Raw genomic sequence first — 21,614 nt, 5'->3', positions numbered from 1 at the left:
ATTCACTCATTCATTCATTCATTCATTCATTCATTCATCCATTCATTCACCTGTTCACTCATTCAGTCACTGCTGTTCTCCCATAGATTTCTCTGCAGCCTCAGAGAAAGGTGTACCTGAGGAAGGCAATTCCCAAGAGAGCCTTGGGCTGGGCTCAGGGCTGAGCTGCTGGCCACACTGACATCTCCCTCAGTCCTCAACTCTCCCCTGAGGCGGCCTCTGGGAGCCTGGGCCAGAGAGGGCAAAGCCTGCCCCAGTCTCCCTGTGCCCAGAGCTGCTCCTGAGGTGCTGTCTCAGGGTACCGGGTACTGTCTTGGCAGAAGCAGCCGCTGTGGGAATCTGATCAGGGCTTTGGGGGCAGCAGCCACAGCTGCTCAGAGGTGAAGGTGGTTGACAGGGAGACAGAGGCAGCTAGGGCTGACTGCTCCGCAGCTGTTCCAAATCCTGCTGGACCTCCCAAGATGTTTCCCAGGAAACATAATGTGAAACCCTGGCGCTGTTCCCTGGATTCCAGATTTTTCCCAAGACATGAACTCCTTTGAGAATCTATTATGAGCCATGGAGACACACACACACACACACACACACACACACACACACACACACACACGTTTAATTTCTATATCAGGCTTTTAAGTGTAGAAATTGGCCTTGGGAAGTGCCAATGTCCTCTTGTGACAGGATACCTTCCCTTTTGTCCCCTACCAGCACTTTCTGGGGCCACCTCCTACATAACCACTGCCTAGGTCCTTCTGGGGTGGGCCAGCTACACAGGATTATTGTGATTAGAAGAAAAGGAACTGAGCCAGGCATGGTGATACACAACTGTAATCCTAGCATTTGGGAAGCAGAGGCAAGAGGATCATAAGTTTGAAGCCAGCCTGGGCTACATATCAGGACACTGTCTCAAAAACACACAAACAAAAAGCCAGGCTTAGTGGTTCACCAAGAAGGAGGAACACTGTGAATTCAAGTACAGCCTGGGCTACATTGCAGTTTCTAGTCCAGCCAGAAGGAAGAGCTCTAAGAGGCCCAAGCACAGACAGGTTTTGCTCTTCCCCCTCCCCTCTCCCTTGCTAACCCTTAGATTATATTCCCAAAGCTAGCCCCCAAGGTCTATCCTCTTATTTGACCACTGTCTCATTTCTGAGACTGAACACCAAGGTCCAGCAACCAAAATTTATTATTTGGCTACGCTCAGAGGCAAATAATGCCCTACTCCCCCACCCACCTCGTCCCTCTGGGGTAATAAATCTTTGTGCTGAGAATTTGGTGTCTGGGTGTGTTCTGCACTGACCCCGAGGGGTCCCCCAACTCTTACACAGAACTTGTCTCAACAAAACAAAATTTAAAAGGGGAACTAGATGTTGGGTAGACAGAGACTTCAGAAAGAACTCTGGCAAAATAAAAAATATTCTACAGGGCTCGGGGCGGTTCAGATGGCTTGGTTTACTCATTTTACAAGGGCCCCAGAGCATGCCATGACAGACTCTTTCTGTCAGAGTTGCCTGCCTGGCATACACAGATATCAGTGCACATCTTCCCAGGAAGTTGCATGGTGAAAAGATAACGAACACAAACATGCTTGGAAAGCTCTGCTCCTCTCACAGACGCTAAGCGCGCAGTATCACATACTCATGGGGAACCTTTTGGGCCCTTCCTGAAGTCCCTTCCTGGGCCAGGAGTGATCAGCTCTGAGGCACACTAGGTGGGGTGGGTCGCAGACTGGGGACACTGCTGCTGGCCTGGGAGCTTGGGGAAGGCATCCAAAGGGCTAGGGAAGAATGTCACTACTTGGTCACAGCAAGTCACTACCCTGAGTGACAGCAGGGGCGTGTGTCGTCTCTTCTAAAGAGAAACCAAGAATCTGGAGCACTGACTTTAAACATGGACAATTGACTTAAATTTAGGGATGTGTTTGTGGCTCAGTTGAAAGAGTGCTTGCCTAGCATGCACAGAACTCTGGGTTCCATACTTAGCATTCCATAAACTGGCTGTGGTGGTTCATGCCTGCACTTCTGGAACTCAGGAGGTGGGGGTAAAACTCAGGAGTTCAAGGTCATGCTCAGCTATGTAAGAAGTATGAGGCTGGCCTAGGCTACATGAGATCCTGTCTTGACAAAACCAAACCAGACCAGACCAACACCACCAGTGAGAAATGATCCCCATTGGCTCATATATTTTAATACTTAGTTTCCAGTTGATGGAGCTGTTTGGGAAGGTTTAGGGGGTGTGGCCTTGGAGGATGTGTAACACTGGGATGATCTTTGAAGTTTCAAATAAAACAACCTCATGGAATTCTCGGTGTTTCTCTCTCTCTCTCCCTCTCCCTCCCCTCCCCCCCTCTCTCCCTCTCTCTCTCTGTTTCTGTCTGTCTGTCTCTTCCTCTCCCCTCTGCCTGCTGGTCTGATCGTTGCCAATCAAGATGCTATCTCTCAACTGTTTCTTCCCTCTTACATCATGGACTCTAGCCCTCTAAAACCATAACTCAAATTAAACATGTTCTTTATATGCTGCCTGGGCAATGTGTTTCATTGCAGCAATAGGTAACCAAGACAAAAGTAGGTACCAGGAAGTGAGCTATTTCTGTGATGGGTCTAACCATGCTGTTTTTGGAGGAGTGTGGAAGACTGGGACTTCAGACTAGGAAAATAGTTCATAAACAAGACTTAAGGGGCTATACTAGCTGGAGTTTGGAGGACAGCAATGCTAAAAGCAATGTGGACCATGACGGCCTAGCTTAAGAGGTTTCAGGAGAGAGTAATATTAGAAACTGGTCAGAGATCATATGTGCAATATGTTGACAAAAATGTGGCTGACTTTTGCTCTTGTCCTAAGAATTTGCCTGAGGCTGAATTGAAAAATAACAGTAATTGCTTTGGTGAAGGAGATTTATTTATTTATAAAGATTTATTTATTATGTATACAATGTTCTGCCTGCATGGCAGAAGAGGGCACCAGATCTCATTACAGATGGTTGGGAGCCACCATGTGGTTGCTGGGAATTGAACTCAGGACCTCTGGAAGAACAGCCAGTGCTCTTAACCGCTGAGCCATCTCTCCAGACCCCGATATTTATTTTTTTATCTCTAATTTCTTTCTTTCTTTCTTTCTTTCTTTCTTTCTTTCTTTCTTTCTTTCTTTCTTTCTTTCTTTCTTTCTTTCTTCTTCTTCTTCTTCTTCTTCTTCTTCTTCTTCTTCTTCTTCTTCTTCTTCTTCTTCCTTCCCTCCTCTCTCTCTCTCTCTCTCTCTCTCTCTCTCTCTCTCTCTCTCTTTCTTTTTTTTTTTTTTTTTGAGACTAGGTTTCTCTGTTTAGCCCTGGCTGTCCTGAAACTCATTATGTAGACCAGGCTGGCCTTGAACTAAAAGATTCACCTGCTTTTGTCTCCCAAGTACTGGGATTAAAAGTATGCACTGCCCAGCTTGTTGGGGATTTCAAGATGGTCTGATATTGACTCTGTTGTTTGGTTATTAGTAATGACTCGTATGCAGGTCTAGAATGAAAAAGAGCAAGTGGGGCAAAAAGAAATAAAATGTACAGTTTGAGGAGAAAAAGAAAACCAGGAAACACAATATTGGTGCCAAGGCTTGTTCCGAAAGAGAGGAGAGTCCTGATGGAGAAAGGGAATAAAGGAAGTGTGGAGGGGTGCCCTCGGGGCAGGACCCCACACAGCTACTCTTCCAACTTGTGAAAAGGAAAGGGCTAAGGAGTTTCCTGCTAAAAAGCAACCAAAGGAAAGTTTCTGCAGATGTGACTGAATGGGACCAGGTTCCACCCCAAGTAGGCAATCAGACTTGGCCGTGTCCTCCATGGGGTTCTGGCTTGAGTCACGAAGGATACACAAGTAAAGGGGTTTGGAAGCTTCCTCACTTTGGGAATGGTAATGCATATTCTGTGCCATTGTATCTTGGACCTATGTACTTTGCTTTTTGATCTTACAGGGGGCTACAGTGCCTTGAGTCTCAGAAGGGACTTTGGACTTTGAAACGGGGTTGAGACTGTGGAATGCTATGGGGCTTTTGTAGTTGGACTAAGTGCACTTTGCACTGTGATACGGCCACAAGCCTATGGGGGCCAGGGATTGGAAGGTGGTGGTCTGAATGAGAATGACCCCCATAGGCCCATTTGAAGCCTCAGATGGTGGAACTGCTTGGGGAGGATCAGGAGGTGGGGCCTTGGAGGAAGAGGTGTATCACTCGGGTAAGTTTTGAGGTGCTCTCAGATCTTCCTTTGCTCCCACCATCATGGATTTGAACACCCTGAAATTGTAAGTCAAATCAAATGCTTTCTTTGATAAGTTGCCTGGGTCATGTTTTATCACAGCAATAGAAAGTAACTAGACAACCACCTATGGAAAATGGTTAGGGCCAATCAAATTCGTCTTCAAAGTGCACCTTAGCCTGCAGCAACATTGACCGGCACTTGCCGGAACAGGGAACCACAACTTCACATGGTCTCTTGGTGGCCTTGTGCCTGGCCAGATTTGTGCAAGATTGGTTAACGGAAGGCACTGGAAGTGGCTGAGTCCCCCTGAGGAGCCCCTGCACAGGACTCAGACCGGGTGGCTCGATTTAGTATCCCAATTTATTCAAGTATTAGAAAACTCCTTTAGGGAGCAGGACAACAAAAATAGAAAGTCTGTAAACAGGGTGACTTCCTTCCCTCCCCATCCCTTCTCATGAGGAGCTTCCTGTGTCAGGATTCTAGTTGGCAATCCGGCAACGAGGCTGCATAAAAGGCGGTGAGCCGTGGCTGGGCCAGGAGGTTAGTCTTTCTACTCCATCCCTGCGCGGTGGCCCGGGAGTTGGCCACTCTTGTCACGATGGGGCTACAGAGTTTCATTTGCTGGTTGCCTCCTGGAGTCTTTGGCAGTGGCGAGACCCCTGTGGGAGACAGGCCTCTGGGCAGCAGACACGGGCAGGCAGGGAAGCAGGGGCAGGCTCTCCGGAGTTCCGTATTGCTGGGGTGGCATGAGCCACAGCACAGGGACAGGTGGGGCACGGCCAGGCAAGGAGTGGAGCGTGCAGCATCCATGCCAGTGCCCCCACATGCTTCCCCATAAAAGTGAGGCGCAGGGACAATGTATCTGGAGCACGTCATCGGGCAGCCCAGGTCTGTCAGTCCCTGAAGGGGTTGCACGTGTCTTCTGTTTGTTCCTTCTCTGCAGCCAGCAGTTCCCCGTTCATCTCCTGCAGTGGGTGGTACACATAGTCCCCACTGAGATGTCGGTTCCTCTCTGCCTTGGAGCCCAGGATCAAGGTCACATTGACCACAGTGCTGATCAGCAGCAGGAAAACTAGGATGAGGGTAAGTGCCAGCCACGTGGTCCTAGGACAGAAGGGACACATGAGTGGGGGGACTGAGGAGCAGCTTCGGGCAGGCAGAAACCACTTGGGGAATGCTGAGCCCAGGGGGCTGGGTGGGAACCGGGGCATACTGAAGACACGTGCGGGGAATAAGAGAGGCATTCTCTGATGTTTGAAGGATGTTAAAAATATTTCAGATAGCTCATGCTTATCTTGTAAACATGAAGAACCAAGTTTGATCACTAGAAAGTACTTTTTAAAAGCCAAGAACAGGGAGGGGGGAGAATAGGGGAACCCATGGCTGATATGTAGAACTGAATGGTATTGTAAAAAAAAAAAAAAAAAAAAAAAAGCCAAGAACAACGGTACACACTGTTATTGCACTGCCTGGAAGGTGGAGCTCATGGGCCAGCTGGTCTAACCTAACCTTCGAGTCTCAGGCCAATGAAAAACAAGGTGGACAGATACACAAGTGTGCGCATGCACGCGCACGTGCACGCGCGCACGCACACACACACACACACACACACACACACACACTTCTTTATTTTTATTTTATGTGCATTGGTGTTTTGCCTGCATGTATGTCTGTGTGAGGGTGTTGGATCCCCTGGAACTGGAGTCACAGACAGGTGTGAGCTGCCAAGTGGATGCTGGGAATTGAACCTTCGTCCTCTGGAAGAGCAGCCAGTGCTCTGAACCACTGAGCCACCTCTTTAGCCCCTAGGAGGTTTTTTAGTTGTTTTGAGGCAGAGTTTCTCTGTGGAGCCCTGGCTGTCCTGGAACTCACTTTGTTGACCAGGCTGGCCTCAAACTCAGATATCTGCTTGCCTTTACTTACACATGCATGTACACACACACACACACACACACACACACACACACACACACACACACACACACTTCTAATGTGAACATTACTGCTTTTCAGATGTCACTAATGTATTTTTGAAGTACTGGGAGTTGAACCTAGAGCCTTGTACATGCTAGGCAAATGCTCTACCACTGAGCTACAACCTCAGTTCCCTTTTTACTTTTTATGTTAAAACAGAGTCTCACTAAGTTGCCCAGGTTGGGTTTGAACTCAGTCTGTAGCTATAGCGGACCTTGAAGTTGCTGTCCTCCCCGACAGCTGGGGTGACAGGCTTACGCCAGAAGGGCCCAGCTCAAGAATCTATTTGGGGTCTTATGTATCCCAGGTTGGCCTCAGACTCCCAACCCCCCCGGCTTCGCCTCCCAAGTGCTGGAATTATAGGCACGTGCCACCACACCTGGCTTATGACGTGCTGGGGGTCGGGCCCAGAGCCTCCAAACAATCTGCCAATTGAGCCACATGCCACACTTCACAGTCATTCCCATGAGCCCTCTGGGGAGGGAACTGGAGACCCAGGAAGCAGCGGAAAGGAAGCAACAGCAACACAAAGCCTGAACACATGGAAGGGTCCAGAAGTGAGGCAAGTCCTTCCTGTCTCTAAGGCCCAGCTCCGGGATCAGAGTCGACTCTCTGCGGCCAGGGGGATCAAGCCCATCGTCTGCCACCTTTGACTCCCACCGGGCAGTGGCCCCGTCTTCCCCACTTGCACTCGTAGATGCCAGTTTCACCCGTGACTGTCCCTGAGCTTACAAAGTAGAGGATCATCCACACCCTTCTGGCCTGGCTGGTGCCTGGACGGATGCCAAACCTCATGGATGGGGTGTGGGGGCTCTGCCTCTGCTGAAACACTTACCTGGTGAAAAAGGCCAGCTCTCCTGCCCTTGGTGTGGCCTCAGTTGGCCGGAGACACTGCTTCACTGTAAGACACCACACAGAAGATGCAGGGTTGGGGAGGGTCTGCCTACCCCAGACCTGCCCCAAGGGTTCCAGGAGGCCCTGTACCTTGGGAGATGCTGCAGTTGCCAGTCTGGGGGTCGCAGGGACACTGGTGCTCACACTGGCAAGGCCTCTGGCAACCTGGCCCGTACCAGCCCAGAGGACACTCTGTGGAGAGGAAATCGTGGTGGGTAGGTTTCTCCTTGGGTGGCAGGGTCTACTGTTATAGGACAGCTCGGCTTCTGGATGTGTGCAGGGCCATGCTGAAATAGATGCCCCCTGATCCCTGCAGCCAGCCCTCAAAGACAACCCAGTTGTAAACAGGGTTGTGGCTCAGTTTCTAGAGAAAGCTTGCCTGATATGCACGGGGCCCTGGGTTTGATTCCCAGTACCCTACAAGCTGGGCATGGTGGCAAATGCCTATAATTCCAGCACTTGGGAGGTGGAAGCAGGAAGCAGGTGTTCAAGGCCATCCTAGGCTACACAGTGAGTTAGAGGATAGCCTGGGCTGCATTAAGACCCCGTCTCAAATAAAAAACAAGTATATCACCTGGATTTAAGGTGGGCTATAGAGTTGGTGACCATAAAAGAATGAAGAGACAGGGAAAGGGAAGTCCACTGAGGCTGACACTGGAGTGACAGTACCCATGCCTAGGAACACCAGGGCCTGCTTTCCAGGTGTTAAGGACTTCCGTGGATCTCCCTCAGGGGTGTGGCCTGGCCACACCTTGGATTTTGCTGTTGGTCTTTGGAATTGAGTGGACAGTGCTGAAATCCGCCTCCTACTTGGTGGGACTTTTTCAGCAAATCCAGGGAGGCTATAAGATTTGCATACGCAGTGAGAAGAGGCTCTGAAGGCAAGTTCCAAGCCAGAAGGAGGGACAAGGCATTGTAACAGCTGCCTATGGCCAGGCCACCCTCTCCAGGAGCTTGGCAGGCCACCAGCAGCTCTCACCTTCACTGCAGTTAGACCCTGTCCATCCAGCGTCACAGCGGCAGCCAGCTGCAAAGAGCAAGACCATGGAGGCCAGGTGAGGGCCGAGGCGGGCCTGGTGTAAGAGAACTGGGGTCCCGTCAGAGCACCACCCTCCCTCCCTGCGGGCTCCCCACTCACTCTCTGTGCACAGCCCATGCTGGCTGCAGTTGGAGGGGCCGCAGTCTAGCTCGCTGCAGGCGGCACCCCGCCAGAAGCGGCCGGTGCATTCGCAGTGGCCATCCACACAGGTCCCGTGGCCACTGCAGTTGGGTGGCTGGCAGCGGGGTTCATGCACACACACCACGGTGGACACGTGGCGGGGACAGCGCCACATGTTGTCCTGGCTGTGGGGGGTGGGGTTCATTGTGAGGAGAGGTCTTGGCCTTGGTGCTGGCCTCAGCTGGCCTCTTCAGTCCCGGCTGCTGCCTAGAGGGCCGCTCCAGCCTGCCTCCACCTCCATCCTGACACGTGCACCCCGGCATGTGCATGTGTGTTCACACACACACACACACACACACGTGCACATGGAGTCAGGACAACCTTAGGTACTCGCCATTTAAATGTTTGTTTGATTTATCTCTCTGGCCTGGAGCTTGCCCAGTAGGCTAGGCTGGCTGGCCCGAGTGTCAGGCTGACCTGTCTCTTCCTCCACAACACTGGGATTCCAAGCCTGTGCCACTCACATCTGGCTTCTCATGTGTGTTCTAGAGCTTGAACGCAGGTCCTCTGCTTGCAAGGCAAATCCTTTTCCTGCTGAGCCATTGCTCCTGCCTCTCACTGGGCCATTTGCAGGCTGCTCTCTCCCTTGCTACACTGTGCCTTCTGGTGGAAGGTTCCCTCAGTGCTGGCCAGCCATTTCCTCAGCTCTTACTTTACTAGCCTGACCACTGTCCCAGGTTCCCAGGTGTGGGCCACGCAGGCCGCCGAGGAAAGAGATCTTGGCTCTTCTGCTCACTTTTGGAGAACCAGAGACTGGAACACAGTAGGGTCCCAATACTGACTGAATTGAGACAGTCGGAGGTAGGCCGCTGAGGTGCTCATCTTACCAGTGATCCGAGGGGTAACTGGCCAGGGTCCCGTTGCGCACAAAGGTGGCGGAACCACCTCCATCCAGATTGATGGCATTGACCACATCTTGTCTCAGCAGGAACTCTGCCATCTCCCACAGGTTGATGCTGTGCAGAGGGGGGATGGAGCTGAGTCCCCTCGGGCTCTGGCTTAACTGTCTCCCTTTGGTCAGTAGGTAAATACTATCACTCCTACTGGGGCAGATGAAACTTCTAAAATAGCCCCAAAGCTGTCTTGTCCCACCCACTGCCCCAGAAGTAGGTGGGGGCAACTGAGTGCAAACATCCCCAGGGGTTCCTGGGACTCACCCACGCTGCTCTGTCTGTCCATCTGCATGGAAGAGTACGAGCTGCCCCTTACGGTCGTGACCCACGGCTGTCCTGGCTGATATCACATTCACAAATTTGCTGAAAGAACCTGAAGGAGAAGGGGCCTGGCTCGTTACCCAGCCCTGCAGGGGACCCTCTAAGCTCTTCAACTATTTTTCTTTTGCTGTTGCTGGGGAAGGAACCCAGAACCTTATGCAGACAAGGCAAGTACTAGATCACTGAGACACATCCCAGCTCCACCTCCAGCGAGCCTCCATGCCACAGCCAGAAAACGCTTCATGTGACCTCAGTCTCCAGTAGAAACCTCTGTGTTGGCAGGCGAAAACGCACAGGCCTTGCATGAAGCCCTCATCTCCGTGGTTCTCCTTCACCTAGCAGGTACTCTCTGCCTTAGGGCCTTGCACGCTGCACTCTGGCTGGGAACTGTAAAAGACAGTCACACGCCCCACCCCCCACCCCACTCTCTACCCTGAAATAGCCAGAGAATCTCAGGACCAAAGCATCCTTTCACACCCCAGCATTTTATACTCTGGAGGTGTGCACATGCCTGTGGGGGTCAGAGGACAACCTCAGGTGTTGCCCCTCAGATGTCTTCCGCTTTCCGTTTGAGATTGGGTCTCTTGTTAGCCTGGAATGTCCCCACATAGGTTAGGTTATCTGGCTATTCAGAGATCCACCTATCGCTGCCTCCCATCTCACTACGCCTGGGACTGCAAGTGTACACCTTGGCTTTTTATGTGTTTTCTGGGGCTCGAATTCAGATTCTCACATTGCCAGGGCAAACACTTTACTGATCAGGTCAACTCACTAGCCCACCCCCAAGTGGCTCTTAAACTTGAGCATCCATCAGCGTCACCAAGGGAGAGCCTGCATATTCGGGTTATTAGGACTTAACCAGTGGTTCCTGAATGGGAGGTTGAAGGTGTGTGGACTCATGGTTCTGTATTTATGACAAGCTCCAAGGCTATGTGGCGGTCACTGTGGCACAAATCTGCAGCACTTTTCTCATCCCTGTGCATCCGTTCCCCACTGGTCCCTTTCTCCTCTTTCTTTCTTGGCACTTGTCAATACTTTCCAAGTATTTTCCTTCTTATATATTCCAAGTAAGGCTGAATTCCATGACTCCCACCATAGTGCTAGGCACTGAATAGCTTCTCAGTAAATGTTTGGGAACGCTGAAGAGTAGCCTGCTCACACTGGTCCTGGGTCTCAAGAAAGCCGATGCTGGGGCCAGGGAGGTGGCTCAGTGGCTCCCATCAGGCTTGACAGCCCGAGTTCAATCCTCAGGACTCACAAAGTGGAAGGAGGGAACTAGCTGTCCTTTGACCTTCCCCCCCACACTGTGGCATGTCCCCCCACCCCCGTCCTCTGCACACTGTGGCATGTGCCCCCTCCCGTCCTCTGCACACACAAAGTAAATAAATACAAACATAACAACAATAAAAAAGAAAGCCAGGCGGTGGTGGCACACGCCTTTAATCCCAGCACTCGGGAGGCAGAGCCAGGCGGATCTCTGTGAGTTCGAGGCCAGCCTGGTCTACAGAGTGAGTTCTAGGAAAGGCGCAAAGCTACACAGAGAAACCCTGTCTCGAAAAACCAAAAAAAAAAAAAAAAAAAAAAGAAAGAAAGAAAGAAAGAAAGAAAGCACCACGCCGACTCCCTTCCTGACCTGTCTCCTGTGTCTCGTCGCACTCGGTGGCTTGGCTCTCGTTGATGTAGATGCTCCCATTGCGGATGAGCCACACAACCCCACTCAGAAGCTGCTCAAACGGGTTCACAGTGTCCAGAACCTCCTCCTCAGACAGGTACCTGGAAGCAGGGAGGCAAGAGGCTCGCTCAAGGGCAGGGACAGCGCCAAGGTTTTCTATGATTTTCCTAATTGATTCATTCGTTAGCAGCTGTTCCACAGACACTTCAAGGCGGTCACACGAAGACTGCACCTGATTGCCCAGCCAGGGCTGTTTGAAACAGTTTGTGCCAAACTTTTTGCTTGGTGACCCTGCAACTATTTCTATCTGGGTCAGAGCGAGAGCATATCCCTTGGTAGTCTAGCAGGACGGCTGTGATGGGTGCTAACGAGGCAAGGCTGTGATTGATTGGTGCCAGCACTGCGTCTCTGGATGTATAAGCAGATGTTCGGTTGAGCTGGGGAGTGAGCTGGAAGATGCTCTCCTGTGCTGCCTCCTCTGTGCGCCTGCACTAGACACAGTGAAAGAATCTTCTTCTCTTGCCATCTTTAGTAACTTGTGCTGACCTAATAACACAAAGAAGTAGCAGTGCGCTACAAACGGTCAGAATAGGCAGCTGCGTGGCAGCTAACCAGTGGGAGGATGGGCCGGAAAGTCTTTTTTCCCAAGGATGAGGACCTGAGTTTAGAGATCCCTGGCACCCATGTCAAAGCTGCTGTAACCCTAGTGTGGGGGATGGACCAGGGAAACAAGAGGCCAGCTGGGGCTTGCTAGCCAGCCAGTTTAATTGAATCAGTGAGCTCCAGATTCAGACCGTATCAGCAAATAAGCCAGAGAACAATGGAAGATGCTTGAAATCAAACTCTGGCCTCCACATGGGCCCACACAGATGCACACATGAAAGAAAAAAACAAAAAAGGACGGGAGCAGACCATCATAGAAAGAGCAGTAACTGAGTAACTGAGACAGTGGCCAGGGCAACGAGATAGCTGAACAGTCTGAAGGGAGCCCAAGAGAGGGGCAAGGGAGACAGTGGAAGTGTGGAGAAGATGAAGCAGCACTGACTGAGGTCCAAGGGCAGAGCCAGGGAAGAGAAACTGCTGGCGCTGGTCACTGGAAGAACCTTTAGGGCTTTTGACGACACAAGACCAACAGTTGTGGCGCTGGCTGCTGCTGAAGCATGAAGAACCAGACGCCTGCGCAGGCCCAGAAACCGCAACCAGGGGATGCTAAGAGCTCGGCAAAGTCCACTTTCCGGCCTTGGCAAAAACTGTACCTCTTGCAAGAGAGCTGGGACACTAGATGGCGCAATCTTTTACTCCTGCCTGCCTGCTGTCACCTCTGGCTGCTGCCAAATCTCAAGCGATACAGTCAGAAACTGTCAAAGATGCCACTCCTTGCCTACCCAAGATTTCTATCCGGGAGAGCAAAAGGCCTCCAGCTAGCTGTCTAGGACTTCTCCATAAACTCTATATTATTTCCAAATGGTTCCATGGCTTCGCTGACCACGAAACGTTTTTCTCTAATCCTAGGGAAAGTTCGCTAAGGCACAAACTATGCGTTCAAGCTCATGGTCGCCTCCGCAGGGCCCCACACACGGCCTGATCACAGAGCAAGCGTTCAGTAACACACGAGTAAACTTCGAGGAAGTTGTCAGCATCCCTACTCTGAAGTTGAATAATAGGAAGCTTGGTTAGGTGATCTAGGCACGGAGGGCACGGCTCTAAATGCACATCGGAGACCCTCTGCCCGGGACAGCCCCGGGCTCTCTACCTCCTCACCCGGTGACCAAGGTCCCGTCGCGGCGGATCCCGAACTGAGCGTTCTGCAGCCCCCCGGAACTGCTCACCAGCCGCCCGTCGCTCACCACGTTCCCCAAGCACTCGCCGGTGCCCATGCGGAAGAAGCCACCGTTCTGGGCGATGAGGCAACCGGCCGGGACGGCTGTGTCTTCCACGGTGGCACGGCGCTTCTGCGCGCAGCCTCCAGGTCCCCCGGGCTCCAGCACCGAGAAAGTGCGCAGAGGCTCGGGGACCCGTGTCAGGTGGCCGGCCACCGCGCGGCCCCCGAAGTGCGACACAAAGGTGCGCACGGCCGCGCGGTGGCTGGCGCCAGGGGTCGCGGGCGGCGGAGGCCAGCTCTCTTGCTCGCGGCTGCCGGCGCGCACCCGGGCGCAGTCCCGCGAGGGACGCGTGCGCGCGAGTGGGTAAGGCAGCAGCAGGTCATCGTCGCGGGAAACCCTGCGGGGACGGGGCGATCGTGAGCTCAGAGGGCTGTGCCCGAGAGCACGCAGAACAGGGGGACCCCAGCCAGCCGGCCCCGGCATCTGCACTCACCCCGAGCCCAGGCTGCACCACGCCACTCCTAGCAAGCAGAGAAGCGAGGGCAGGAAGAGCAGTCCGCATATCCTGGGCGACGCCATATTAGATTGGGACTCTGGTCACGTGGGCCCGCCCCATGTGACTCCAGGCCAGCTGCTGTGTACTTCAGGTACCAAGGGCCTGGACACCTTGTTTACAAGATTAAGCCTCCAAATTCCGTCAGGAAGGGTAAGGCTGGAAGGGCGCTGGAAGGGCGATAGGTAATTTTAAATATTTATTTACTTAAAAAAATTTTTTTTTTAATTTTATCTATTTATCTTTGGTTTTCGAGACAGGGTTTCTCCGTGTAGTTTTTGTGCCTGCGTGGACCTCGCTCTGTAGACCAGGCTGGCCTTGAACTCACAGAGATCCGCCTGCCTCTGCCTCCCGAGTGCTAGGATTAAAGGCGTGCGCCACTGCCGCCTGGCAACTTTTTATTTATGTATTTATTTTATTTATTTATTTATTTATTTATTTATTTATTTATTTATTTATTTATTTTTGGTTTTTCGAGACAGGGTTTCTCTGTGTAGCTTTGTGCCTTTCCTGAAACTCACTTGGTAGCCCAGGCTGGCCTCGAACTCACAGAGATCCGCCTGGCTCTGCCTCCCGAGTGCTGGGATTAAAGGCGGGTGCCACCACTGCCCGGCAACTTTTTATTTTTATATGATGTCAAATTCATAGCAAATTGCAAGAATGGGGCCTGGGAATGTGTCAGTTGGTACAGTGCATGCACGAAGCTCTAGGTTCCATCTTTTGCGCTGCACAAACCAGAAGTGGTGGCCCATGACATATATTCCCAGCATTCTGGGAAGAGGCAGGACAATCAGAAGTTCAAGGTCATCCTTGGCTATATAACCAGTTTGAGATCAGTCTGGACTACATGAGACTTGGACAAACAAACAAACAAAAACATTGTAAGAAAGAAGTGTAGCTAGAGTTTTCCTGGTCCTGCCTGGTCCATAGTCAGGACAAATCTCTCACCCGACAGTCCCGAAGTTGCTCAGACCCAACCAAGTAAACACACAGAGACTTATATTACTTATAAACTGTATGGCCATGGCAGGCTTCTTGCTAACTGTTCTTATATCTTAAATCAACCCATTTCTATTAATCTATAAATTGCCACATGGCTAGTGGCTTACCGGTACCTTACATCTCGCTTGTCATGGCAGCAGCTGGCAGTGTCTGCCTCAGCCTTCCACTTCCCAGAATTCTCTTCTCTGCTTGTCCCGCCTATACTTCCTGCCTGGCTACTGGCCAATCAGTGTTTCATTTATTAACCAATGACAGCAACACATGTGACATACAGAACATCCCACAGCAAAGAAGCTTGGTTGGGGGGCTAGAGAGATGGCCGAGCGGTTAAGGGAACTGACTGCGCTTCCAGAGGACCGGGATTGGATTCCCAACACACACATGGTAACTCACAACAATCTGTAACTCCAGTTCCAGAGGATCTGACACCGTCTTCAGGCTTCCACCGGTACCAGGCATGCTTGTGGTGCTCAGACATACATGTAGGCAAAACACCTATACATATGGAATTTTAAAAATAAAAAAAATGAGTTTTTTTTTTAGATGTACATTAACTCATCAAAGAGTTAAACATTGTGTCTCTTTAGTGTGGATTATGGTGTGCAGATGAGTCTCTGCCTCCTGGTGGGGTAGCTGTTGTAGGTGAGTGACCTGTCTGACTGGATTATCTCTTCTGTGATTTTGGATAGCTTGGTTTATTTTTGGTTTTGGTTTTGAGAGAGGATCTCTCTATTTTAAGCAGGCTGGCTTAAAATTCTATGTAGACTGGTCTAGATTCTCTTGAAATACTGTGCAGACTGGTCTAGATTCTCTTGCTTCTGTCTAATCCCCAAGTGACAGGATTAAAGGCACAGGTCACCAAGCCTGGCTCTGTTTCAGACCTATCTCAGAATGATAGGTCTCCATCCATCTGAGAAATTCTTCCTCTTGACGGAAGGAACCAGTTTTCCTTTACCTGGCCTTTAGGATGTAGGGATGTCTTGTGGGATGGCTCAGAAGGTAAAAGTACTTGGTGTGTGACCTGAGTTTGATGCCATGGGAGAGAGGCAGGAAAGAACCGAGTCCAGAAAGTTGTCCTCCAACCTCCACATGTGCACCATGGCTTATGGACCCACCCATATCACACACACACATAATAACTAATGCAGAATCCCCACGTGTGGGTGTAGTATGCTAAAGCAAGTCCTGCACCTGGGACCCTCCTGGCCAAGGCCATGGTGTCACCGGGAAGCACGGTTTATATTGTATCTCTGCCTTTACACTTCCTTTCAGAGGTTGCTTTTCTAGGGGCTTCTTCTCCCAGGGCAGTACCCAAGGCAAAGTCCAGTGCCTGATCTCCTCAGGAGGCATCGCAAGTCTAACATGTCCTGCAGGGATTTGAGTAGGTCTAGCTCCTTTCTGTCCATAGAAAACAATGTGTGTGCTTGAACCCTAGACTCCCTGAGCGGTACTTCTCGAGGCCTGTGTGTGATCAGAGTCGGCCATCTGTATTGGATCATGTCCCCCCCCAAAATTCGTGTTCTTTGCAAGACCCCAGAATGGGTTATTTGTACGTCTGATTCTTTTTTTAGACATAATTAGTCATATGAGGTCTTCCTAGAGCTGAGCTGAGTGGGTTGCAAACCTCGCCTGACTGTTGTATTGAGAAGAGGAAGCAAGGAGATGTAGCAGCCGCTGGAGTGGGGCAGCCACAAGCCAAGTGATGCCTAAGAGGCTCCACAGCCGTAGACACTCGGAGGCATGCAGCAGTCTCTGTTCTGTGGACTGAGCTCAGATTCTTCTCCTGAGACCTCAGAGAGAGCCTGGATGGCTGACACACTGATTCTTAGCTCATATAGTCCAGGCCAGCGAATGCCTCTTCACAAACGATGGAGGCCTGAAGTAGCCATAGCTCACTCCAGTGAACACTGTTCAGAGAGGCTGTTCTTCCGGGAAATGCAGTATTAAATGATCTGGTCACACACCACTACGTAGACGTGGAGGGACCATGTCTCTCTGTTCTTTGCTTTGGGCTGCTATAGGCAGTTGGCCAGCAAACCAGGCCTGCCTGCATCCTCCTCCCCTCCCTCCCTCCCTCCCTCCTTTCCTGCTTCCCTCCCTTCCTTCAAAAGTCCTTTCTTCTCTGTCAGGAGTGGGCCACTGACAAGGCAGGTTCTGGCTTTGGTATTCTCTGTTCCAATGCCTGCTTCTCCCTCGAAAGTGCTATCCTGTTGAAGCTGGGCAGACAACTGAGCCAAGGACTTCCTCCTCAGCTGGAGACAGCTTTGTCCATGTCCTTGTCTGAGTTTTCTCATTGTGTATTCAACAGTGTGTGTGACCTTTCCTGGGGAAATGAGAGTAACCATCTGTTCACCTCAGGGCACCAACAACAGACTGAAGGAACAGTTCTTCCACATCCAGAATGGTGAGGGTCCTTACAGAAGCATGGCTGACTAAAAGGTAGCTGCAGCAACTGAAGAGGCCTCCCCCACATGGGTGATGACTTGCAAAAGCTCACACAGAGAAACCCTGTCTCTCATCCTCTTTTGGGATGTCTTCCTGTGCTCATGACTTCAGCTTTGCAGGCCAGTGGGCTGTGGGTGAGCCCAGGAACTGCAGGGCTCCTCCCACCACAGCCTCATCCTCTTGTGTAACATCCTGACCTTGTGGTTTAGTCTGGGCCTTCGGATAAAGGTGGGGATGGTCGTGTGTGAGCTGGGGAGGAAGCACAGGGAGGGCGGGAGGGACACTAGCAGTCGCAGTGGGCAGTAGCCAGGTCCACCCGTGTGGTCGTTTGCAATAAAACGTTTCTTAAGTGATGAGCATCTGCAGTCCAGGGGACAGAGAGATGTGAAGACAGATGCCAGGACGTTTACCTCACATTAGTCATCCCTCATACCTGTGGACTCCGGGAAAGAGTCAGTGTTACTAGCAAAGGCAACATCACGTTTCCACAGTTACGTAGGCGACCGTGGTGCCCCCACTGAGGTCGTCATCAGGGCACACCACAGCTGTCATCGAGGCAGAAAAAACAGCCCATCACGTATGGCTCAGCTGAATGAACTCTAGAATTAATCTTTTTTTTTTTTGGGGGGGGGGTCTCATGTAGCCCAGGCTGGTCTTGAATTTGCTGTGTAGCCAAGGATGACCCTTGATCTTCCTGCCTCCACTTCCCAGGTGCTGAAATTGTAGGCTTGTACCATCATGCCCATGTCTGTTTTTATACAGTGCATGGGATAGAACCCAGGGCTTTGAGCTTGTCCTTCCTCTGCCCAATGCTTCCACTTTTATGTCCTGTGTGTGTATGTATACATGTACATACATGTGGTGGTAATCTAATTATACTGAAATGTGATTTTGATTGTATGTTAATAAATAAAGTTGCCCGGGGGTCAGAGCTATTAGAGCCATAGCAAGAGTGTGGCGGTGGTGGCACACGCCTTTAATCCTAGCATTCCAGAGATAGAAATCCCTCTGGATCTCTGTGAGTTCAAGGCCACATTGGAAATAGCCAAGCATGGTGGTGACACACTCCTTTAATCCCAGAAAACCAGCCTTTAATCCCAGGGAGTGGTGATAGAAAGCAAAAAGATATATAAGGCGTGAGGACCAGAAACTAGAAGCATTTGGCTGGTTAAGCTTTCAGGCTTTGGAGCAACACAGTTCAGCTGAGAGCTATTGGGATGAGGACACAGAAGCTTCCAGTCTGAGGAAACAGGACCAGCTGAGGAACTGGTGAGGTGAGATAGCTGTGGCTTGTTCTGTCTCTTTAAATAGACGAACAGACAGGAAATAGATCTCTCATTCGGGAGGCTGGGACACCGCAGGCGGAAGGGTGAGATTTTGGCTCTGAGCTCTGACCTCTCGGCTTTCTCTTTTGCATTGTTTCTGTGTTTCTTGTTTGATAAGACGGTTGGTTACATCTATACATACATATATGTGTGAATATATATGACATAATAATAAAAGTCTAGATTCCACACATGAAGGAAAACATGCAGTGTTTGTCTTTCTGAGTCTGACTTATTTCACTTAAGTGATGATCTCCTGTATTGGCCTTTTTTCTGCAAAGGATGTAATTCATCCTTCACGGCTGAAGAGAGCTCCACTGTGCGTACACCTCATTTCCTTCATCATCTACTGACAGGCATCTAGACCGATGCCTATCTCAGCTGCTGAGCAGGGCTGTGGTAAACATGGGTAGTCGGATAGCTCTGTGCTGTGCTGACTTACCGTCTTTTGGGGTAAATACCCAGGAATGGTGAGTCACATGGTAGATCTATTGTAAGTTTTTTATTTAATTTTGCTTTATTGTATTTAGTCTTTGGAGACAGGGTGAAGGACTCTAGCAGGCCCGGGCACGGCATACATGACTCTGGCGGGCCTTGTCCTCCCCCGATCCCTCTGCCTTGCTAAAAACCAGTAGATTACACTCCTAAAGCTAGCCACCAAGGTCTGTTCCCTTACTTTGCCACTTCCTCCTCTTGAGGCTGACCACCAAGGTCCAGATATCAAAAGCTCCCTTTTTGGCTGCCCTAATTAACATGCCCAATCAAAATTAACCAACTCATCTTAACATGAGGTTTCCCCCCTTTCCCTTAATAAACTTCAATTTGCCTACAGGCCGAGTCTGTGTCCTCTCTGTCCAGAGACAGTCCTGTGTCCCTCCAGGACAAATACCCCTTCCCCCTCCCCCTTGTTCCCGTCCCCCTCTCCCTCGTCCTCTGTCTCCTCCTGTCTTTGTCTCTTATTCGCTGCCCTCTGTCCCTCTGGGGTAAATAAATCTCCTTTGTGCTGAGAACTTGGTCTTGGGGTATCTTATGCCAATACTGGTCCTTTTACAGGGACTAGCTATGTAGCCCTGGCTAGCCTGTAAATTACTATGTAACCCAGGCTAGCCTTGACTCACAGAGATCCTCCTGCCTCTGACTTCTGAGGTTAGGATTAAAGACATGCCCATTTTAGTTTTTATATTGAATTACATAATAAATCATATGTAATTATATTTCTTTATGTGCATGTGTGCTCACATGTGTACCACAGTGTGTACATGGAAATCAGAGGACAGCTTTCAGGTGTCAGTTCTCGTCTTCTCCTATGTGGATCCTGGGGATAGAACTCTGGTCGTCAGGCTTGGCAGCAAGCACCTTTCCCCAGGGAGCCGTGGGTATTTAGCTTTGGAGGATTCTGTATGTGGATTTCCACAGTGGCTGTGCAAGCTCACATTCCTGCCAGCAGAGTGCATAAGTTCCTTTTTCTCACCTTCTCACCCACATTTGTCGGTGTTTCTGGATGACAGCCGTTCTGACTTAGGTAAGACAGACTCTCGGTGTTTTTTGTCTCTTGTCTGCCCTTGACTTCCTGATCCTCCTCCGAAGTGCTGGGATCAAAAGAATGTACCACCATGCCTGCTCTTAACATGATGCTGGAGACTGAACTCAGGGCCTCTCCCCATCCCTCAGTGCAGTTCCGGCTTGTGGCTCCCTGAGAGGGTGCCATGACCTGTCAACACAGGCTTTCCTACCCTCTTCAGCCCTGGTTTAGTAACTTAAGCTTTGGAACCACCTCACTGTCCAGCTCAGATTCAGGAAGGATGGGGTGGGTATAATTCTCCTGTAATCCATTTATGTGCAGCCGACTTCTCCCACACTTGAGAGCCTGTCTTGATAACTTTGTGTTGATGAAGTGCTGCAAAGGAAATCCTTCAAGGCCAATCGGTATTAAGTCCTGGCTCCTGATTCCCTAAGAAGACAGCAGCCGCAGGAGCATGTCAAACTCGCCGTTGATTCCAGGCACTGTTCCCCGGGCCTGACAACTTAAGAGGGATTGTGGTCAAGTGTCCCGGGGACAGTGGGGAGAGAGGAGGTGACAGGGATTTAAAAGATCAGTCCCACAGCCCCACCACTGGTTTTCAGCTGGGCACAGGAATGAGGGGTTGGTTATTTATTGAATTAAAAATGTTAAAGACATTTCTCCTTTAAATTTTTTCTTTGGCATGCGTCTGTGTGCGCACTCTCGGATGTGGTGTGGAGGCTAAAGGGCAGCTTCTAGGAGTTGGTCCTGGCTTCCTTCTTGCTGATGCAGGGTCTCTGTCACTCTGCTGCTGCACCGTCTAGTCTAGCCGGCCACGGGGCTTTAGGAGAGCCTCCGTCTCTGCCTCCCATCTCCAGGTAGGAGTGCGGGAGTTACAGATATGCGACTGTGCATAGGGGCATGTGGTGTGGAAGTCAGAGGACAGTCTGAGGGGTGGGTTCTCTCCTCCTACCATATGAGGGTCCTGGGGACCAAATTCAGATCATCAGGCAAGTGTCTTTACCTGGTAAGTCATCTTGTAGATCCCGCATCTGATATTTTTGAGACAAGATCTAGCTAACAGGCTGGCCCGGAACGCATAGAGATCAGCCTGCCTCTGCCTCCCAAGTACTAGGACTAAAGACATGCACCATCAGGCCCCATCCATATCTGGTTTGTTTGTTTAATGGAAGGACTGAAATTGGGCTATCAGGATTGCATGACTAGCTCCTTTTTGACTTTTTGAGACAGGGTCTCATGTAGTACAGGCTAGTCTTGAACTCAGTATGTAGTCAAGGATGACCTAAGACTCCTGATCCTCTTGCCTCCACTTCCCAAGTGCTGGGATTTCAGGTGTGTGCCACCATGCTTGACTGTGGTGGTATTGTGTTCCCCAAAATATTGTGCACATTAATAAACTTATCTGGGGTCAGAGAAGAGAACAGCCACAATATTAAACATAGAGTATCAGCAGTGATAGCACATGCCTTTAATCCTAGCATTCCAGAGGCAGAAATCCCTCTGGATCTCTGTGAGTTCAAGGCCACACTAACCCAGCCCAGCCTCCACACTGTAACTTAATCACCACTCTAGCAGTAGTAAGAAGTGGGACCTCAGGCCAGGCACGGTGGCACACACTTGTAATCCACAGTACTGGGGAGACTGAGGCAGGAGAAGTGCTGTGAGTTTGAGGCTAACATGGGCTACAGTGCCAGGCACTGTTTTAGGGAAGAAAAAAAAAACACGCAAATCAAAGCAAAATGAGAA

General features: G+C 50.6%; 1 protein-coding gene across 1 annotated transcript; it reads right to left on the bottom strand.

Moving 5' to 3' along the window:
- Positions 1-4,567: 4,567 nt before the first annotated feature.
- Nagpa (N-acetylglucosamine-1-phosphodiester alpha-N-acetylglucosaminidase) lies at positions 4,568-13,662 on the bottom strand. The gene is made up of 10 exons (XM_006984665.3): positions 13,515-13,662; positions 12,960-13,418; positions 11,160-11,299; positions 9,470-9,578; positions 9,140-9,268; positions 8,232-8,437; positions 8,073-8,120; positions 7,184-7,285; positions 7,035-7,098; positions 4,568-5,329 (listed from the first exon to the last, which is right to left on the bottom strand). The coding sequence occupies exons 1-10, from the start codon at positions 13,598-13,600 to the stop codon at positions 5,119-5,121; spliced, it is 1,554 nt and encodes a 517-aa protein (XP_006984727.2). The 5' UTR covers positions 13,601-13,662; the 3' UTR covers positions 4,568-5,118.
- Between the last annotated feature and the right edge of the window lie 7,952 nt (positions 13,663-21,614).

This window comes from Peromyscus maniculatus, chromosome 8 (genome assembly GCF_049852395.1).
Source record: "Peromyscus maniculatus bairdii isolate BWxNUB_F1_BW_parent chromosome 8, HU_Pman_BW_mat_3.1, whole genome shotgun sequence".
NCBI classification, from domain to species: domain Eukaryota; kingdom Metazoa; phylum Chordata; class Mammalia; order Rodentia; family Cricetidae; genus Peromyscus; species Peromyscus maniculatus.
The sequence above is the reverse complement of the archived record's forward strand: the minus strand, read 5'-3'. Positions and strand labels throughout refer to the sequence as shown.